The 23052-nt window shown below is 42.0% G+C and overlaps 1 protein-coding gene across 3 annotated transcripts in view; it reads right to left on the bottom strand.

Annotated features, from left to right (window-relative positions):
* Positions 1 to 23052, bottom strand: part of LOC120933138 (phytanoyl-CoA 2-hydroxylase interacting protein) — a 33385-nt gene that overhangs the window by 9633 nt on the left and 700 nt on the right. For 2 of the 3 annotated variants that reach the window (XM_040346157.1, XM_040346154.1), the window contains exons 2-3: positions 3924 to 4099; positions 1457 to 1631 (exon numbers count right to left, since the gene is read on the bottom strand). In XM_040346157.1, coding sequence (XP_040202091.1) covers positions 1457 to 1631; positions 3924 to 4091 — 343 coding nt within the window. In that variant the 5' untranslated portion in view covers positions 4092 to 4099. Of the gene's footprint in view, positions 1 to 1456; positions 1632 to 3923; positions 4100 to 21463; positions 21558 to 23052 lie in introns of all 3 variants that reach the window. The other variant, XM_040346155.1, reaches the window with a different exon arrangement.

The following is a 23052-nucleotide window of genomic DNA, read 5'->3' on the forward strand; positions in this document are numbered from 1 at the left end:
CCTAGTCCTCTCCTAATAGACGGAACAAAACCCACAAGTCAAGATTTAAGGAAGCTGTGTCTGTCCATGGATGACAGAGAAAGAGATTTTACGGTGAGTACAAAAAATCCTATTTTATACATTTAAAAAAATGAATTTCTTCATAAATTTTGGTCAATATGTATTCTTCTACATATTTTTGGTATAAAATCCTAATAAGCTTATATTGGTTTATGCAAATTATAGCATCTAGAAACTATTTGTGTGTGTATATATATATGTATGTATATATGTGTGTGTGTGTGTGTATATATATATATATATATATATATATATATATATATATATATATATATGTATGTATGTATGTGTATATATATATAATATATATAATATGTGTGTATGTATGTATATACATACACACACACACTGCTCAAAAAAATTTAAGGAACACTTTTGAATCAGAACTCCTGGGATATTGATCTGGTCAGTTATTTAGCAGAGAGGGAGGGGTGTATACAGAGGGGGTTGTTAATTTCAATTAACAGCTAAGCAGCTGAAACTGATTAACGGGTGCCCTAGATGGGCAACAATGAGACGACCTCCAAAACAGGAATGTTTTTTCAGGTGGAGGTGTCTGACATTTTTTTTCCCTACTCATCTTTTCTGACTGTTTTTCACTAGTTTTGCATTTGGCTAGGGTCAGTGTCAATACTGGTAGCACATACTTCATATTCCCATCGCACACTTTCCTGGATCCACTCTTGGGTTTGGGTGCTCGTAGCAACAACCAGCTGGATACTGGTATACGTTACAGTAGAAATATTTGCCAGCACACCATGGAACAACGTGAATAGCGTCCAAATGGATGTTTTATTGCATGATCACAACACAAAGAGAGTGCACCATTGGTTGATGGCGCTTTATATTTTGCACATTGTAACCCCACATTTATCACATGCACTCTCTTTGTGTTGTGATCATGCAATAAAACATTCGTCTGGACGCTATTCACGTTGTTCCATGGTGTGATGGCAAATATTTCTACAATACTGATAGCACGAGGCGATACTTGGACCCTATAAAGGTTGCACAGGCAGTCCAACTCCTCCAGGATGGCACATCAATACGTGTCATTGCCAGAAGGTTTGCCGTGTCTCCCAGCACAGTCTCAAGAGCATGGAGGAGATGCCAGGAGACAGGCAGTTACTCTAGGAGAGCTGCTCCTTTGTGCAAGGAGGAAAAGGATGAGCACTGCCAGAGCCCTACAAAATGATTTGGTTAAAATTAATGGTTAAAATACACCTATGATAAAAATGATAGACCCTTCATTTCTTTGTAAGTGGACTAACTTACAAAATCTGCAGGGGATCAAATAATTATTTTCCCCACTGTATGTGTGTATGTGTGTGTATGTATGTATATATATAATATAAATAAAATAATGTGTGTCATCAGCAATCTGTTTGACTCTTACCCCCTGTACAGAAATGTAGTGTCTCACTCCACCCAGACACGGTGTACTCCCCGTCACTGCGCTTCACCGCAGTCTGCACAGCCAACGTGTACTCTGTCCGAGGGCTCAGGAACCAATGACCACGCACTGTCATAGGCAGGACCACTGCTTTCGCCACCAGTTTGGTTGGCACATCCTTCACAAACAGAAGACCACAAGATAGACAATTAACAGTTACATTTATTATAGTTAGTTATCATGCAGATGTTTTAGCTTTGTGAATTGAGTGGAGATGGGTTAGAACCTTTGTCAGATTTTACATCATGTCTGTGTCACCAGTGAGAATTTTCTGTTTGATTTTAAATGGCCAGTAGTAGAATACAAAAATGTTCAGACAATAGGACCGAAACTTGTAAAAAAATGCTTTTTGTCTAGCAGGTTCATTTGCCGTGAACACAGAATGCACTTTGCCTACATGGGTTCCTTGAGCTGATTGATTGACCTCTAGTTTCTGAGGCTAACGTCACTTGGCAAAGCCAGCTTCAGGACACCAAGGATATTGTAGCTGTCTGTAAGGATGGCCTTCTGGCCACCACTTTAAGGAGAGCATTCTTTCCACTGGCCTTCAATATAAGGCACATCTTCCTACTGACCCCCCAATTAACTGGTTTTATCAAGGGTTCCCCAACACCTAACAATTATGTAAAGGGTTCCCTTCAGGTTGAGAAAGATTGGCCTATACACTCTCATGCTCAAAAACCTTGTGCACCTACTGTGCTTGTTGGGGGCTGGCAGCTGCCTGGCGTGTGACCTAAATGAGCAGCCTCCTGGGCAATACAGGACTTTTCCCAGGGTTAGAGAAGGACATGCTGTCTTTCTTCTCCTTCCTGCTCCCATGTGCTGTCTTTCTTTTCCTTCCAGCTCCCGTGTGCTGTCTTTCTTTTCCTTCCTGCTCCCAGCTCCCATGTGCTTTCTTTCTTCTCTTTCCTGCTCCCAGTCCTAGAACCACCCACCTAATGAGACTGCTTTCCACTCCTCCCTCCAGGCTCCAAGGGAAGAATATTGCCTAAAGGGGCACTCCATCTGCCTATATGCTTCATTTGCAAGACCAGAGCAAACCAATGCAAGTGACCAGTAGATGTAATAACCTCAGATTGGATTTTGGTTATAAAAATAAATCATCCAAGCTGTAGTCAGACACTCACACCATGGTTCAGAAAATCCAATAAAGGCATATCCCAATGCCATGGAAGAAAAATATTTTGATGGTGCAAGTAACATTTGCTAATCTGTTTATATATTTTATTTTAAATGTTTTTTCATTGTTTTATTAGGAGCTTAAATGTTACTTGTACCATCTTGTGCTTCAATCTTCTTGCATGGTAATGAGATATATCGTCATTGGATTTTCTGAGCCATGGTTTGAATGTTTGTCTGTACCTTGGATGGAGGTTCCCGTTTGAGGCTATTGCATTTGCTGGCCGCCTGTGTTGGTTTGTTCAGCTCTCGTGCATCAAGTGAGGTGACTCCAGGAAAAAGATTCATCCATACGTAATGGGTACTGGGTGCACCAGATTCTTCAGCCTGGGAGTGTAAAGGCGAAGTATTATTTGACCTCTTATTTCGTGGGGTCAAGTGATCTGGTGAGTGGTGGTCATGGGAGCAGAGCATACTGGACAAAAAAAAATTGTTACACGTTTTGGACTTATTGTCTCTGAACAATTTATATAAAAAGTGCAACATTCTAATACAGTATATAGTTAAGACTATACATTTGATTCCCAATGTAAGCAGCTATACAAGTGTTCCGGGAGAGACCGTAAACTTCTGCTTTAAGGTTTGAAATTTATACATCCCCGTAGATGGGATTCCTTTTTTCTTCTTGCTCTTCTTCCTTCCTTCATTTCATCTTATGTCTTACACACAGGGCCGATCCGCCCTATAGGCTCACTATGCAAGCCGCTTAGAGCCCCGCAAAGCTGCGGAGGGCCCCCCAAATTACTAGAGGCCCCACCTGGAGAGAAGTCATTTTTGGCCCCTCACCCCACGTCTTAACTTGCTGGCTGCATGGGAGAAGAGATAAGAATTCAGCACCCCCCGCTTCTCACTTTAATGTAAAATGTAATTTCCGACAGCAGAACACCCCCTCCCCCCCACTTCTCAACTTTAATCTTTAATGCGCCCCCCCCCCCCGCATTTTTGCCTGCCCCCCGCTTCTCAACTTTAATGTGACATGTCATTTTGCTTAGGGCCCCAGGGAGGCCAGGATCGGCACTGCTTACACACATCAAACAGAAAGGGAGTAGAGAAGTGCACTTCCTCCTCTGTCTTGCTTTAAACAGTCAGGAAGTATTTCAATATGTTAAATGGGGATACAAACAGCCATTAAAAAGTTCTAACCCTGATACACTCTATCAATACTTAAAAGCACGTTTTTGCTGGAGTTGGGCTTTAATGCATCTGTATATAAAGAACGTGTGTTACTCACCCGATGTTTGAACTTGTTCTCTTTCTGTCCGCCTGTCTTATTCAGGTCTATGAAATAGTGAGTTACTCTCCTGGCATCATATGGTGGCATCTCCCAGGACACCCGAAATGAGTCACAGGTGATGTCGCTAATCTGAATACCATGTGGAGCAGTAAGAGGCGGCTCCATGACGTGTGCTGAAAGATGGATAGCGAGGATTACAAGGTTTATAATATGAAAAATTGGGTGGCAAATATACAACGAGAGCACCTTTCACTAACCTGTTCTTACAAAAGCAATGACATCCATTTTTGTTTAAGCTTATGTAATGAATAAAATATCTTTGTAATGAGTAGTACAAAGCCAGTGACAGTTAAAATGGGACTTAGACATGGATGAGTGAATTTGGGGTGGAGGAATTTGAGTGGCCTAAACAGAGTCCTGATCTGAACCAGAGAAAACACCTTTGGGATGAATTGGAGCAGAGATTGCGAGGCAGGCCTTCTATCCATTGTCAACCATTCCCAAAGACACATTCCTAAACCTTGTGGACAGCCTTCCTAAAAAAGTTAAAGCTGGTATAGCTGCAAAGGGTGGGCCAACTCAATATTGAACCCTATGGACTAAGACTGGGATGCCATTAAAGTTCATATGTGTGTGTAAAGGCAGGTGTTCCAATATGTTTGACAATAAAGTGTATGTATGTACTGTATGTGTATTATTATTATATTATACCCGGGTTCTTTTTTTTTTTTTTTATATGACGTTGAATTTGCATTAACTGCTTTATTGGAACTCCCCCTTCCAATATCAACTGATCAGCAGCTGTGACACAACACATTTGTAATGAATCAATGAACATCATCAACACAGCTCATGAATACCCAATACAAAAACTAAAGTGAAACTTTTCCTTATATATTATCTCTAAAGACATTGTGCCACTTGAAATATTTCATGAATTATTTAAAACCAAAAGACCAACAGTACAATAAAAAAAAACTTTGCTTTCTGCACAATAAACTCAATACTTTTCCTCTAACAATGCAGCCTGTAGTTATCTTGTTTGGTACAGTAAAACTTTGGTTTGAGAGTAACTTGGTTTGAGAGCGTTTTGCAAGGCAAGAAAAATGTTAAAATATATTTTGACTTGATATACAAGCGATGTCTTGACATACAAGTAGCGTCACGTCAGAAATGATTATAAAGGGGAAGAGAGGTGCCTCTAAGTGTAGCAATATGGCTACATTTAATGAAGGTACAACATTTAGTAACTCACATGGTTGATGATTAAAAGAGGCACATCTAAGTATGCAGGTATCTGGAATAAAGCTGTCCACATAAACCGTCCTCCTCACCGCCATCTAAGTCCTCCCTTCCACGCTGCACTCCACGAGCGCTTCAAGTCTCTCTTTCAGATCGCTCTACTACAGGGTAGACTTCCCGGTCACCATTGCAGACTGACAGTGGTGAGACCCGGCAGTGTGGAGGATGGTCTATGTGGTCAGCTTTACCCCGGATGTCTGCATACTTAGATGTGCCTCTTTCAATCATCAACCATGTGAATTGTTAAATGTTGTACCTTCATTAAATGTAACCATATTGCTACACTTATAGGATCCTCTCTTCTCTTTTATACTCTGTAGCTCCTGCTGGATTTTGCTTCTAGTCCCCTTGTGGAGGCTTCCATTTGTGGATGGACATTTTATGGTTACACAACCTCACATAGCTATAATCTTTTTATATGGACTATAAACTGAAAGACCTATGATTAAATGGTTGTGGAACGAATCATCTGAGTTTCCAATATTTCTTATGGGAAAATTCACTTTGATATACAAGTGCTTTGGATTACAAGTATGTGTTTTCGGAACGAATTGTGAACGCAATCCAAGGTTTTACTGTATTTTAAATGCATTTTAAGCTTTTATTTAAAATAAAAAGAAGACATGTTTAGATGCTAAAAGATACTAACAGTATGGCTTGATATACCCTGCTCTCATATAGTTTAAAAGGGATACATACATCTGGAAATAAATACATTGGTATAAAGCAGTAAAGGTAACACAAACCGTTGTAAAAACTCACTGGGGTAGATCCACAGACAACGGTGCATTATTGCGCCGGGCGTAGCGTATCTAAGATACACTACGCCGCTGTAACTTACTTTTTTTGGTTTGAATCCTCAACGAATTTGCGCCGTAAGTTACGGCGGCGTAGTGTATCTGTTGCGGCGTAAGGGCGCGGGATTCAAATGGAAGTGATGGGGGCATGTTTTATGGAAATAGGTCAAGACCCGACGTAAACAACGTTTTTTTTTAACTGCGCATGCGGCGTCCCTGGGGGTATCCCAGTGCGCATGCTCGAAATTTAACTGGAACAAGCCAAGGCTTGCGACGGTGACGTCATTCTACACAAATTCCTATTCGCGAACGACTTACGCAAATGATGTAAAAAAATTCAAAATTGTACGCGGGAACGACGGCCATACTTAACATTGAGTACGCCTCATAACAACAGCTTTAACTATACGCCGTAAAAAGCAGAACGCAAACGACGGAAAAAAATGCGCCGGGCCGACGTACGTTCGTGGATCGCCGTAACTAGCTAATTTGCATACTCGACGCGGATTTCGACGGGAACGCCACCTAGTGGCCGCCGAAAAATTGCAGCTTAGATCCGACGGCGTACTAAGGCCTCGTACAGACGGGCAAACATGTACGATGAAAACGGTCCGCCGGACCGTTTTCAGCGGACATGCCCGCCCGGAGATTTCTGTATGATGGCTGTACACACCATCATACAGAAATCCGCGCGTACACGATACGCGGTGACGAGGACGCGGCGACGTGCGCGGCCCTGGGCGTTCAATGCTTCCACGCATGCGTCAAAGTCATTCGACGCATGCGAGGGATGGCGGCCGCTCGGACATGTACGGTAAGTCTGTACAGACGACCGAACATGTCCGACGGACAGGATTCCAGCGGGCATGTTTCTAAGCAAGTTTAGAAACATTTGCCTGTTCGAAAACGGTCTAGCGGGCAAATGTACGCTGGAATCCTGTCCGCTCGGCTGTACAGACGACCGAACATGTCTGCTGAAACTGGTCCGCGGACCAATTTCAGCAAACATGTTCGGTCGTGTGTACGGGGCCTAAGACGTACGCCTGTCGGATCGATCCCAGATGCCGTCGTATCTTGTTTTGTGGATACAAAACAAAGATACGACGCAGGAAATTTAAAATTACGCCGGCGTATCTACTCCTTTTGTGGATCTGCCCCACTGTCTTTGGTTAGGCAGATAGCATGCAAACAGGATAAAAGACTGAAAGGATAATGCAAACTGAAGGAGCACCAGATACAATTTGTAAAAGATTCCACATTGCTTTAATGGTTCACAAAAAAACATTCATCAGGGCTATAAGAACATTTAAATAAAAATGTCAGTTTTAAAAGGACAATCTAATAATACAGCTCAATGTGTAGTAATTTAATAAATATATATATAGCGAGAAAGACAGAGTTGCATACTGTATAAGTAAACCTGAAATGAGTTCATAATGTACATTCATAAAAACTAAATGCAACATGATAATAATGATTATTTTGTCATTACTGAACTGATTTGGATTATAGTTATTGAGACTCGATTTGCTATAGCACTTATCTCATAAAATACATGTTAAATATATTGCTATGCTACAACAGTTTAACTAAGCATATGTGTAAAATTGTGCAATAAAAAGCAAAAGTATGTCATTACTATGACTGGATTGTGAAAGCATGTTGAAACCCGATACATATTATGAATTAATTATTCAATACTCTAAAACGGGGATCTCCAAACATTTCAGTACGAGGGCCGCATTGTAGATTTTACAAATAATTGCAGGCTGGAAGAAAATCCCCATCAGGATCCCCCCTATATGTAGGTACCTAATCGGAGTCCCCTTTACATTACAGTGCTTATCGGAGCCCCCCTTACATTACAGTGTCTATCAGAGCTCCTCTTACATTATGGTTCCCATTAAAGTCTCCCCTTACATCTGAAACAGAAACCATAGGCAGCCTCTGCTGACCCTAATCTTTAATTGGTGCACATTGAGGACATACCACCGACACTACCTGCAGCTGTGGGACCACATGTGGCCCTCAGGCTGAAGACCCTGAGACCCCTGCCTGCTTTAAAACAATGTTGCAACTTGCAATATACACTATCCTGATATATGTCTCGATAAAACTGAGCTATATGCTCCAATGGTAGCAGAATCTTCAAAAAACTCTCTAAAATCAATGAGTGGCACAGGTTATCAGATACAGCGTCTCGATCGCTCATAAATACCTCCATTATAGAGGCTAACTACAAGGTCTTACTGAGATGGTATATGGTTCTGGCTAGACTGGTCACCTTTGTGCCTGGTGCTACTCCGGAGTGCTTTAGGAGATGTGGCCAGACGGAATCCATCTACCATATATGGTGGACATGCCCCAAGGTCAGGAAATTCTGAATCAGGGTGTACAATTTTATCTATACCCTTACCCAGATTAAATCTTCAAAACATGCGCTCCTGGGGGGCAGGGTACCTGAAGCTTCCAGATCCCAAAGACGGCTCATTACATTTATTTTTATATCAACAAAAATAACTATAGCCAGAAATTGGAAGTCTGCAGCCTTACCATTTGATCAACTTAAACGTAAACTGTCTTGGCTTATGTTGAACGAATGGTTAACAGCAATTGCACAAGACAAGATGAAGTTGCTCCACAAAGTTTGGGACCCGTGGATCGGATATCTGACCAACAATCCCAGGACGATCGCAACTTAGACGCAGTCCCGAGGATTGCTGTAAGAGGCACGGAGCTTCAGCCCTTTCCCCCCCTCCCCCTTCTATTGACTCTTTTCTTCTTTCCCTCATGGTTCTGTTTCTCTTCTTTGATCTACCTCTCTCTCTCCTAATTACTTGAAATGTTACTGATAGGCATTAATTTTTGTCTATTACTTGCTAACGGTTATGTATGTTATGGGAGGAGGTTTCCTCGAATATATCAGTGTACTACCATGTAATCCTGATGATATAGTTTATTTCATAATGAAAAGACGATATCTTTGTGAGTTATACTGTAAAACTTTAATAAAAATCATTGAATCATAAAACAATGTTGCAATTCTGGCAGCACCAAACCTGCTTAGTAATGGCAAAATAATATTTTTTGTTATCACGTTGTATTTAGTTTCATGAATATCATTTTTGTAATGTTTTGTAGTGATTTTATGATTACTTGTACATAAGTCTTTATATATTGGTAAAAATTAATCACAAGAATATTTATTATTGTATTTGTCCTTTTTAAATTTACATTTTTAATTATACCTCCTTGTAGCCTTAAAGAATGAGGCTTTCTTGCCCCTGAAATACATTGGTTGATTTAATGTGAACCATAAAAACAATTTGGATTCTTTTACAATTCTGTTCTGGTGCTTCTTCTGCTTGGTTTACGCCTATATATTTTGAGACAACATTGTGCTATAACAGCCAGTATTGTGGGCCACTAACTGGAACAACCTGGTTTTAGAGGGTGGTACCATGCTTCAAAATTTACTGTGATGATATTTTCCTAGGTATTTTGTTTCCCTCTTTTAGCTGCTTATGGATATTTGTGGTCAACTTCTGTAAGATTGTAGGGGGTAATGAGTGTTGAGAGGAGTTACAAGACACTTTACATCCAGTTTGGTGGCCTGTACAGTCACAGTTATAAGTAACCTACAGTAGCCTAGGACAGTATGATGTCTAAATAAAACTCTGTACATAATGAAACCAGCTTAGCACTAAAGATTTAGGTAATTTATTTATAATATTTTTAAACTTGTAATGGATGTATTCAATGGTATTTAGATGCAGTGATATCCAATCTATAATTCTACAGTAACTAATGACATGGTTGAGGGATTACATGTCCTGTACATTTCCCCATAAAAATAGTCACAAAATAGCAGCTTGCTCTAACTATACGAGGAAGGTCTACTGTCCAATCTGACATCATATAAGCATTCTGGGTATTTTTGTGATTAGAAACCTTACCAAGGTTAAGAGCTATGGGCCAAATTCTCAAAAACGCCGCCTAACTTAACTTTCAGCAGTTAAGTTACACAGGCGTTAAATTTCTACCTAAGTGCCAGATCTTCAAAGCACTTACCTAGAAATTACACGCCGTGTAACTTAAGTGCCTCCGTCGCAAGGCGGTCGTCTTCTCGAGGGGGCGATTACAATTTAAATGAGGCGCGCTCCCGCGCCGGCCGTACTGCGCATGCGTGTGACGTAATTTTCCCGACGTGCAGCGCGCGAACGTAATTTACGCCGGGCTTTGTGGATTGCGACGGGACAATAAAGTTGCGACGGGTGAAAAAAAAAATACGCGCCGGAAAAAAAAAATCTAATTTAAAAAAAAAACGCGGCGATCGAAAAAAAGGTCTGATTTTACATGGTGGACTAACTTTCCACATTGTAAAACCAGCCCTAATTTTGCGCAAGCAAATCGGAACTTACGCAGAAACCACAATGCTTAAAAGCTTTGTGGATCTGCTTAAGTCCTCATTTGCATACGCAAAGCGGCATTTCAATGAGAAATGCCCCCAGCGGCGGATGCGGTACTGCATCCTAAGATCTGACAGTGTAAGTGTCTTACAGATGTCAGATCTTCTGCCTAACTTTGGAAAAATCCTTTTGAGGATCGTTTCCAAAGTTAGGCACAGAGATACGCAGGCTGAACAGCAGTTCCGCCTGCGTATCTCTTTTGAGAATTTGGCCCTATGTTGGTAACCAGGTTTGCACACATCTGAGGTGGGATTTTGGTCCACTTTATTTTTTACAGACCACCACTAAATCCTTAAGGTTTCTTGGCTGTCAATTGACAACTCGAAGTTTCAGCTTCCTCCATACATTTTCTATAGGATTAAAGTGGAAGTAAACCCATCCATAAAACGGTTTCATTTGCGGCACGTGCCGGAAATGTAACACTCCCATTGGTTGTGCTCTCAACCAAACTGTCAAACCATCCAATGGCTGGTGTCATAACTGATCACATGTGCAGCATCATGGCAGTGGTAGATTAAACAGAACAATAACAATAAAAGCAGTGCAGCGCAACCTAAATGTAAATATAAACACTAATATGCAATGTCCATGAGAAGAAACAGTCCACAAGTGATTGGGAAAAGGCACAATGAAAATGATGGCATGCAATGTGGATCAAACGTGGCCAGAAATCCCTCCACTGCACACAGAGTGGTTTCTCACCTCACTGATTCGACCTATAATGGGTCACATGACATGTAACTCATTCCCAGTATAACTACTTAGAACATGCAATCGATCAGCATACCAAAGGTGTTGATCAAGGTCCTGAGCTTTGTCTCCAACATGCATATGAAACATAAATTAAGACAATCTAGTGCTCTCTATATAAGGAGTGTTTGATTGTAAGATAAAACAAAAGCGAAACTACTCACAAAGACGGCACTCAGGCGCGAGTGCTTACAGACAGCATAGGAAACAATTGCAACAGCGATGGCTGTGGGTGATGTCTGTCGTGACTCCTCCACCTCGTACGTGTTACGTCCATGGGCGGGACTTCATCATTGTCATGTTGGGAGACCCATTCATGACCCAAAATAAGTCTGAAGGTTCTTATCCAAGATTTTACAATACATGGCCCCGTCCATTACCCCCTGAATGCGGCAAAGTCGGCCTGTACCTTTAGCAGAGAAACGGCCCAAAAGCATAATGTTTCCACCTCCGTGCTTTACTGTAGGGATGGTATTCTTAAAGGGGTTGTAAACAAAAAAAAATATTTTTTAAAAATAACAAACATGTTATACTCAGTTCAACTGTGCAGCTCGTTTTGCACAGAGTGGCCCCGATCCACGTCTTCTGGGGTCCCTCTGCGGCTGTCTCTGGTCCTCCCCACAAGAACTACACACATTCATGCAAGAGAGCTCGCATTGTGTGTAGTCCTTGCGGGCGCTTTCCCGTGATACAGCGAGCGGCCAGGCTAAGCGGCGAAGAGGATGTCAAGACCGAGCGCGGGACTTTTGAGGGGTCAGGTAAGTATAACGGGGGGCCGGTATACTCTGAAGTTTTTTCATCTTATAGCATAGAATGCATTAAGGTGAAAAAACGTTTTCCTTTACAACTCCTTTTAAGGTCATAGTCAGCATTTTTCTTCCTCTAAACATGGCGAGTCGAGTTAATACCAAAGAGCTCAATTTTGGTCTCATGTGACCACAGCATTTTCTCCCAATCCTTCTCAGAATCATTTAGATATTCACTGGCAAACTTCAGACGGGCCTGTACGTGTGCCTTCTTGAGGAGGGGGACCTTGCAGGTGTTGCAGGATTTCAATCCATGGTGACATATTGCGTTACCTATGGTTTGTCTGGTGACTGTGGTCCCAACTGCCTTGAGATCATTCACAATCATCTACCGTGTAATTTTGGGCTGATCCCTCACTTTTTTCATGATCATCCTTATCCCATGAAGCAAAATCTTGCATGGAGCTCCAGACCAAGGGCGATTTGATTGTTTTTTTGTATTTCTTCCATTTGCAAATAATCGCTCCAAAAGTTGTCTCCTTCTCACAAAGCTTCTTGCTGTTGGTCTTGTAGCCCATTCCAGCCTTGTGCAGAACTACAATCTTGTCCCTGACGTCCATTGACAGCTCTTGGGTCTAGCTCATGATGGGGAGTTTTGAATGGAAGAAAGATTCTGTGGACAGGTGTCTTTTATACACATAAGGGCCCAGATCCACAAAGAACTTACGCCGGCGTATCTATTGATACGCCGCGTAAGTTCTAAGATGCCCCGTCGTATCTTTGTTTTGTATCCACAAAACAATATACGACTGAATGTGGGCTTGATTCGACTGACGTACGTCTAAGGCCCCGTACACACGGTCGTTCCAAACCGATGAGAATGGTCCGACGGACCGTTTTCATTGGTTCACCGCTGAAGTGGCCTGATACCTGCGTACACACCATCGTTCCAAAAACCGATCGGGTCAGAACGCGGTTACGTCAAACACACAACGTGCTGAATAAAACGAAGTTCAATGCTTCTAAGCATGCGTCGACTTGATTCTAAGCATGCGCGGGTTTTGAACCGATGCTTTCTGTACTAACCATCGGTTTGGACCGATCGTGCAGCGGTCCATCGGTTCGGGTTTGAGTCATGTTTTAAAATTTTGGACCGAAGGAAAACAGACCGATTGGCTATACACACGGTCGGTTTGGACCGATGAAACTGAACCTTGGTCCATTCTCATCGGTTTTGTCTGACCATGTGTACGGGGCCTTAGTACGACGTCGGATCTTAGGTGCATATTTTCGCTGGCTGCTAGGTGGCGCTTCCGTTGATTTCCGCGTAGAGTATGCAAATTAGCTAGATACGCCGATCCTCAAACGTACGTCCGCCCGGCGCATTTTTTTATGTAGTTTACGTAAGGCTTTTTTTCGGCGTAACGTTACCCCTGGGTCTATGAGGCGTACGCAATGTTAAGTATGGACGTTGGGACAGCGTCGAATTTTCCGTCGTTTGCGTAAAACGTTTGCGAATAGGGCTTTGCATAAATTACGTTTACGTCGAAAGCATTGACTTTTTGCGACGTGATTTCGAGCATGCGCACTGGGATACCCCCACGGACGCCGCATGCGCCGTTAAAAAAAAACGTCATTTACGTGGGGTCAAGATGAATTACCATAAAACACGCCCACATCTTATCCATTTGAATTGCGCAACACAGTTACACTACGCTGCCGTAACTTACCGCGCAAATTCTTTCAGGATACGGAAACTATGCTCTAAGTTACGGCGGCGTAGTGTATCTTAGATACGCTATGCCTGCCTAAAGATAGGCAGATCTTTGTGGATCTGGCCCAAGGAGTTGTCATTAGGAGCACCTTCTTAAATTGACAGGACTAATCTGTTGTGCCACATGAGCACATAATGTAGTCAAACTGCGGCAGCCAGAATTATTGTTGGTTGGTAGGGGATCAAATACTTATATTACTCCCTGAACTGCAACTCAATTTATAACACACCTATGATAACAATAATAGACCCTTCATTTATTTGTAAGTGGGCAAGCTTACAAAATCTGCAGGGGATCAAATAATTATTTTCCCAATGTATATTTTTTTTATTTTGGTATTAACAATGTACAATGTATGTACAGTATGTATGGAAAATGTACTAACAATAATTTGTTTTTGTAGTAACTAATCAACATTCAACTATCAGATCTGCAGTCCAGAGTTGTAAATGAAACAATAATTCTAACTGGTTGCTATAGGCATGAGGAAATTTGGTAATGAGCGTCATACAGAAGTCTTTCAGATAACTTCAGCTAAGTGAATTGTGCTACATAAATATAACTAGCACACAATAAAATTTGATTCCATTTGAGTTTCTAGAGCAGTTTAGGAAATGGAGACAATCATTGCACACTTCCACTTTGATTCCCTCCAATTTTATGAGTCACGGTGCCATTTCATTCTAAAAAAATGAAAATAAAAACTGTAGAAACCATCAAACAAGAATCATGCTTCATCCTCTGTGATAATTTCCTGGGGAGAAAATAACAGAACTATGGTTCTAATTAGGGAAAGGTGTGATGTTTAATGCACAGGTCTACATTTCTTTTACATTATATATATATATATATATATATATATATATATATATATATATATATATCCAGGGCTTTTTTCAGGGGGAACTTGGGGGAACTCAGTTCCACCACCTCTGGCTCAGACCCTTTGGTGCCCGCTTACCACAATCACTTGTAAACACAGAAGTCTGGTTTCTGTGTTTACAAGTGACAGCTCTGCACTCTGTGTGTAACCAACTGAACTCTGCATTCTGTATGTAATGTAATCCTGCCATTTAATGCCCCTTTAAGACCCTTCTACTGTTTGTGAAATCTGAACAGGTCGTGGTTGAGTTCCTGCACCTATTTTCTGAGAAAAAAAGCTCTGTATATAGCCCTAGCTAAACTGAACTAGCTCCCATCCTCAGCTGCTTACTAACCTTGGCTCCATTGATATGGCCTACTTAATAGTTTAAATTCTATTGAAATAACTTCATTGCTGGTCACACAAAAGTGCCTATTGACTTGTATAGAGCCATATACAGAGGATCTCCAGTCTCAGTATATAAAGCCATTTAAGTAAATGAGGACTCTGCAGTATTAAAATAATTAGTAAAAGATTATGTATGGGTACAGCTGTCTTTTAATGCCAACAGTTTTACCCATCTTGGGTCAGGCAGAGTCTATTTAAGACTCCTGCTCCCGGGTTTGGCATGCTTTATGCGTGTGGCTAGTGTAGGGACAGATTCCCACCTAGTAGGTACAGTGGTTAGTGGCAGGGAAAGGTTCCAGAGGAGTAGGGAAAGTGCAGGGACTATGCCGCCTTCTCAAAAGGGAGCCTTCCATTTAGGTGTCACCCAGTCAGGCTGCATTTTTGCTCCTCGCTGCAGAAACTGTCAGCATCAGTCCAGGATCTAAATCCTCTACTGCTGCTTGTAAGTGTCTCTGGGTGTGTCTTTTCTCACTGGGCCTGTTTGTATGTTGTTAAAACTCTCAAAATATACAACTTTCATCAACCTCAACCCCTATTCTTTGCCACCGGTGTACCATGCTGCACCCTATCCACAGGGAGGCACCAACAATAATAAAAAAAAAAGCATTGTTAGGATAACTGAAATAAACATTTTTTTTCTTGAAATCTTTCAAACTGTACATGCCGTTTCCTTTTTCAAGGATAACGTGACTGATCAGGGTCTCTTCCTGTTCTATGGGAAGCACACAAAGTGCTTAGCATGGAAGGGAAACAACAACTCAAGGCCCAGAAAGATGCCTTATCTAAACGCATTACTAGGCTGGCCAAAAGCCACTTGTACTTATTGACCTCAGACTCACTCTGAAACAAATACTAAATAACAATGCCAAAAGAGCGCTCTGTAGAATTGATCAAAATGTAAGTGCAGGTAATAAACCCAGAAAATGATTGGCAACAGTTCCAAGACACCAACAACTTATGACATACACTGATTAGTCATAACTTCATGACCTCTGATAGGTTCAAGGGCATCTGAAATTTGTAAGCATGTTGTCCCTGAAGTTGATGTGTTGAAAGTAGAAAAATATGGGCATCACAGTTGGTTGTGTATGGGACCACGTAGCTGCAGACAGGTCAGGGTGCCCATGCTGACCCGTGCTCACAGCCAAAAGTGCCTACAGTGGGCCCATGAGCATCAGAACCGGCCCACAAAGCAATGGAAGAAAGTATCCTTGTCTGATGAATCACTTTTTATTTTACATCATGTGGATGGCTGGGTGTGTGTGTCACTTACCTGGGGAAGAGATAACACCAGGATGCAGTATGGGAAGAAGGCAAGCCAGACGGAGGCAGTGTGATGCTTTGGTAAATGTTCTGCTGGGAAATATTGGGTCCTGCCATTCATGTGGATGTTACTTGACATGTGCCACCTAGCTAAACATTGTTGCTGACCAAATAAACCCCTTCATGAAAATGTTATTCCCTGCTAGCAGTGGCCTTTTCAGCAGGGTAATGCACCCTGCCACACTGCAAAAATGGTTCAAGGTGTTGACTTGGCCTCCACATTCACAATCTCAATCCAATGTAACATCTGTGGGATGTGCTGGAAAAACAAGTCTGATCCATGGAGGCCCCACCTCAATGTACAAACAATCTGCAACTGACAGCTTGGTGCCAGACACCACAGCTTACCTTCAGAGGTCTAGTGGTGCCCATGCCTTAAAAGGTCAGGGCTGTTTTGGCAGCAAAAGGGGGACCTACTTAAAATGAGGTGGGTGGTCATAAAGTATGGCTGGTGTGTGTATTTTTCTTGCAAATAAAAATTACTGAGATGAAAAACACTTTTCCTCATAAGATCATAAACCAATCGTTCAAAGAAGGCTTTGTTCCGAGCTCCCTCAAGCAAGGCATACTTAAACCCCTCCTAAAGAAACCCAACCTCGACCCTAAAGACCCAAACCATCGCAGACCGGTAACAAACCTTAACATCATCTCCAAGATCATGGAGAAAGCAGTAGTAAAACAGCTACAACCCCATCTGGACGCAAACACAAACTCCTAGACCCGCTTCAATCAGGATTCCGCCCAGGAAACGGGACAGAAACGGCACAGAAACGGCACTCCTCAAGATATGGTATGACGCCCTTGAAGCAGCAGATGACGGAGAATCGTGTCTCCTAGTGCTGCTGGACCTTAGTGCAGCTTTTGACACGGTAGACCACAAGACTCTGCTCATTCGACTCAAAGAAGTTAGACAAGGGGAAGGTAGAGGGCGCTAGACCACAAACACAAATAAGTGATTGGACAATGCCACATATATGTGTACCACGTAAATAAACTAAATATAAAATTAATACATTAGCAAATAACTCTGCAACATGAGTGAAAACAATCGCTTGAGAACACTGTGTTAGGAGAAAAATATTCCCAATATTCCCAATATTGTCATAGATTTGCAAATGTCTCTAAAACATAAGTGAACACACTCAAGTGAAATCGTTGTGTTAAAACGTACGTCGGAGGCGTCCCTGGTCACGTGACGTCCTCCCGTGCTGCGAGCTGTCAGCTAGGATCTCGTGGTGGAGCTACGGAGGTGGCGTCTCACCCCCCAAACCGATACACAAACCGCGGATTGGTGGTTAACAAGTCTGCAGCCTCAGTGCCGGGTAGGCACCTTTTAAAGTAAGAGGCCATTTGGCTTTCCTTGTTTTTAATGTCATTTTTTATTAAACGTTATCACGCTATTGGATTCTCCTGGTTCTTTTTGCATATGTATCCTAATTGGAACGCCTGGAGCTGAGGTGTACATATATTCTCCATATCATCATGTGTGCAGGCACAATCCTGCTCAAGTTTGTGTGACTATCTTTTTAATTAAAGTAGTCAACTCGTTCTGGTAAGAGCATTTACTTTACAACACACCTTGGGTGTAAAAAGAAGATACAAGTGTGGTGGTGGCACTCCATATCTCTCTTCATGTAGGAAGATCACGGCAAATTAAGAAGATTTCATTGTTTTCCTTGCACAATATTGGGACTATTTTTCTCTTTAACACAACGATTTCACTTGAGTGTGTTCACTTATGTTTTAGAGACATTTGCAAATCTATGCACAATATTGGGAATATTTTTCTCCTAACACAGTGTTCTCAAGCGATTGTTTTCACTCATGTTGCAGAGTTATTTGCTAATGTATTAATTATATTTTTAGTTTATTTACGTGGTACACATATATGTGGCATTGTCCAATCACTTATTTGTGTTTGTGGTCTAGCGCCCTCTACCTTCCCCTTGTCTAACGTTCACAATTCAGTATTGTTTAAGAGGAGCAGCTTTTTTTAGTTTTTAATTTAGTAGTTTTGTTTGGCGTGGAATTTCACCCTTTCACTGACTCAAAGAAGTTGCTCGGACTCTGCCCTACCGTGGTTTGCATCCTTCCTAGAAAATCAATCGCAGACAGTGAAGCTAGGAGGCTTCACGTCAGAATCACGGACCATTACATGCAGAATCCCTCAAGGATCACCCCTTTGGCCTGTACTCTTCAAAATCTACATCCACCCACTCCTCAAAATCATCAGCAAACAGGACCTGCGCTACCACTCTTATACTGATGACATGCAACTTTACTTTCGAATCACCAACAAAAAAGACCAAGATCATGAACTAGGAAAATGCCTCACTCTAATCGATAATTGGATGACGGAAAGCTCCCTCAAACTCAATGGATCCAAAACAGAACTTCTTATCCTTCACGCAAATCAGAAATCTAACTCTTGGACCACATGGATACCACCCACCATCCTTGGACAAACCATCACCCCAAGCAACAAAGTCAAAAGCCTCGGAGTCATCTTTGACTCAGACATGGTGATGGACGCACAAATAGGAGCAGTAGTCAGCAGTTCTCACCATGTTCTCCGCTGCTGCGTAGACTCATCCCCTTCATCCCAGAAGAGGATACAGCAGTAGTGGTTGGAACAATCATTAATTCCCAACTCGACTACGCAAACTTCCTCTACTTAGGACTACCCAAATACCAGATTTTGCATCTACAAGTTGTCCAGAACACGGCAGCCAGACTCGTAAATGAGAAAGGAGAAACTGCCGCTCCAGGTGAGTGCACTATGCAATCGATGTCCTCTCAGAAACCGTGGGTGCCGGCAATGCACAAAGCAAAACTCGAAAAGGAAAATATGGACGGCCGCACACCAAAAAAACACTGCTTGCTGTGCTTTGTAGTGCTTTTTTCTATTTTACCATTAAAGGCTACCTTTCAAAGTTTTTTTGGTGTGCGGCCATCCATATTTTCCTTTTCGAGTTTAGCCTGACTGGTAACAGGTAAAAAAACGTGGGAAGCAATCTCCCCGGTCTTGAAGTCCCTCCACTGGCTAGCCGTAAAGGATCGGGTCACAAATGCGCACAAGGAAACGCTCCTCAATACTTAAGCGAGAAAACAAAACCCTTAGTCACCAATCGCGTGCGCCAGTCAACCAGCCAAAACCTCCTCCAAATCCCCAAATCCCGCTACAAATCTAAGGGAGAGCGAATATTTGCAGTCCAAGGAACGCGGCTCTATAACGCTCTACCCACGACCATCCGCATGGAAGAAAACCATCGGGCTTTTAGGAAAAAACTAAAGACCCACCTCTTCTGAAGGATCAGGACGACACTGGATGCAAAGCGCCTTTAGGCGATTAAGTTTGAATTTGCAGCGCTATACAAGTTACTCACTCACTCAGATAGAGATAGATACAGTAGAGAGAACCTTTTGTACACTGTTATCAATGGCTAAACAATATTTTCCCAGGTGCGTCCATTACTACTCGCAGCAGGTGAGCAGACATCTCAAAGTACCGTACCTTTAGGGCTCTAAAATTGTAAAGATTTCCCCTGATGAAATAAAAGCAATGGAGAGGAGACAGAAATATGTGAGGAAAAGCTCCAGGTGGCCATATGAAATATGCTTAATGGCAAAAGCCAGAGTCCAGATGGATAAACAGTCAAAAACAGTCCTCACTGATTTGTGCAGAAACCAATAGTCAGATATTATTCTGTGACTACACAATGTGTCAAGAGGTTGCCGAGATACATGACCTATCAGAAAAGGGAAACAGATGAAGTCACACCCCTCTAGACTCTTGAAAAAGGCTCCAGGCAGGGGTTTGCATGTAATTGCATATGGCGTGATTACCTGCAGTTAAGGAAAAATGATCACCCCTGGACACAAGCTATTTGCAATTAAGGGTGATTATCTGTCTTTAACCACCTGTGAATCCATGTGCAGAAATCCGCTGAATTCTCGCCAGAAAAGAGACCTAGAAATTGACCTAAGAATGTAAATCTTTCCTGGAGACAGCTTTACAACACATAATACAATAGACTATGATACATCACACGCTATTCATAGTAGAGTAAGGGCCTGTTGAACACTGGTCTTAAAACAAAAAATGAATTTAATGATGACTGTAAACCCTCTCACCCCTCCCTCAGGTTTCATTTGTCTTTGTAACTACATGTATTTTGTTTGATGTTTTGTGCTTTCCCTGTTCATCCGGTTCGCCCAAAGCTGCAGAACTTATGAACAGGCAATTTTTATATACAGTTTGTATATTTTTCGTATATTTTATTCGTATATTGGGTATTCGTTGGAATGAATACCCAATCAGATGCAAGGAAAATTTAAAAAAAAATGAATTTTTGCTTGCACATGATTGAATGATGGGAATCAGCAGAGATTCACTGCATTTACCAAGCTCTGGGCAAAATTTGTGCAATTGCACTTGCAAAGTGCTCAGTCTATTTGCCTTTAGTAAATCCACCAGAAAGGTTTGGGTTGACAGTGAAAAGAATGTGACTCATGAAACAGAAAAATAATGCAGGACAAAATACCTACAAAATTTTAGTTTTACTGTAAATTTAATGTATCTTAAATTGCAGTGATTAATACATATCCCTCTTTCCGTATACTTTTCTAAAGTATCTGTGTTCGTTTAAATTTGCTTTTCATAAAAATTTAAGGAAAGAAAAATCTGTTTTCCATGGCAACCAACAAGCATCTCATTGTCAAGCCTGTAATAAACTGAAAGAATGACAGCTGCAAACCGGTTGCTATTGGCAACTTTACTTCCATGTATTATAAACCACTGTGGGACCACTGTATCAGAATGCCTTTAATAAGAACAGTTTGTGTTGCTGAACAGCAGCAAATCAGATTTTGACTTTCATCCTCTGACTGGTATTTTCCATTGCGCGTTTGATCACCGTTGGTCGATGAGAACCATCACAGACACTTCAATAAATGCAGTGAAAGCAGTAATACAGGTAGGTAGAAAAATAGAAACACAGATGTTGCAGTATGGATAAGACTACCAGGGCATGCTGGAGATAGTGGCTATGACATGGGATGCCCAAAGCTAAAACAGACACTGCCATCAGGATAATAAGCATTACCTGTCACCCAGGTCACTCAGTATCTGTGCTGGCTCCGACAAATGACTGCTGCTATTCGCTTTTTCTCTCTCCAGTTCTCCAATAGCTGTACAGTCTGTGGGAGGAAACCATATATTAATCTCTCTCTCTCTATCTATCTATCTGCTTACAAGCCACCCACACGTGTAAAATAGCCACAGCTGGCCTAGATCCTGTTTCACAGTCCTTACTTTTCCAGTGCCCCCCACCTTCCTTTCCAAAAACATCTGTCTACCTGTCCTGCCTCCTCAGACTCTGATCCACCTGCCATTATCCTATATTCCACAATATTATCCCTCCGTTGCCATCCTAACTACTGCAAAATTGCTCTAGGGCAACATCCTAACTCTTCAAAATTCTCATGCCAGAGAAATGGATTAAATCAAAGAAAAGCATCTCTATAGACTTGTTCTAGAAGACTGAGGCCCCATACACACGGGAGAATTTATCCGCGAATACGGTCCAGCGGACCGTTTCCGCGGATAAATCCTCTCAAGGATTTCCGCGGATTTCTATGCGATGGCGTGTACACACCATCGCATTGAAATCCGCGCCGAAATCCTCTGGCGATGACGTGTCGCGCCGTCGCCGCGATTATGACGCGGCGACGTGCGCGACGCTGTCATATAAGGAATTCCACGCATGCGTCAAATCATTACGACGCATGCGGGGGATCCCTTAGGACGGATGGATCCGGTGAGTCTGTACAGACCAGCGGATCCATCCGTTGGGATGGATTCCAGCAGATGGATATGTTCTGCATGTCAGCGAATATCTGATCTGCTGGAATCCATCCCAGGGGAGATATATCCGCGGATAAAGATTCTATGGTGTGTACGGGGCCTGAAGAGAAGGCACCAGCTACAGCTTATGATAAACTACAAGTTCCAGCATGGTGTCTGACAGGGCATGCTGTGACCTGGCAAGTTAACTACGCAATGCAAAACACGTTGCTGAATCCATCAGTTCAAGTTCAAGTGTTGCCAGAAACCTCATTTGCCATTGCGTCAGAAGGCATGCAGAGCATCACATGCTTTGCAGAGCATTGCCAAATCAGTTATCTTGCATAACAGTTCTACGGCATCCAAGAGGACAGACTTATGCCACCCCTGCAGAGCACTGCTTACACTGCCAAATATAGATTTCTCCAAGCTCACATATGAAATAAAGCTTTCGTAAACAAAAAAAAAAGAAAAGTACCGTACTCGCAACATTATGTTACATTGGCTTCAACTCTCTGCAAGAGGAAAAAAAAACACAGAGCTATGTTTTGAGCATGCATCCACGCACTAGAGAGGTGAAGTGTTAAGAATAAGGAAGAGGAAAAAGCGCATTGTCCATAGCAACCAATCAGGTTTCACATTTCATTCTCCAATCTGCTCTGCCTAAGTACTAGTTGGCATTTAAATGGCTTCCACGCCATTACTACAATCAGCTAGGCTCTAGTTTTCAAACATCAGTCCTATTTATAAAACATACAGGCCTATTCGGTAAGGCAGTGTAAAGTGCAGTAACCCATAGCAACCTATAACAAATCAATCTACTGTAGTCAGAGATGACATGAGCCCTAT

Source organism: Rana temporaria, chromosome 3, assembly GCF_905171775.1.
Source record: "Rana temporaria chromosome 3, aRanTem1.1, whole genome shotgun sequence".
Lineage (NCBI taxonomy): Eukaryota > Metazoa > Chordata > Amphibia > Anura > Ranidae > Rana > Rana temporaria.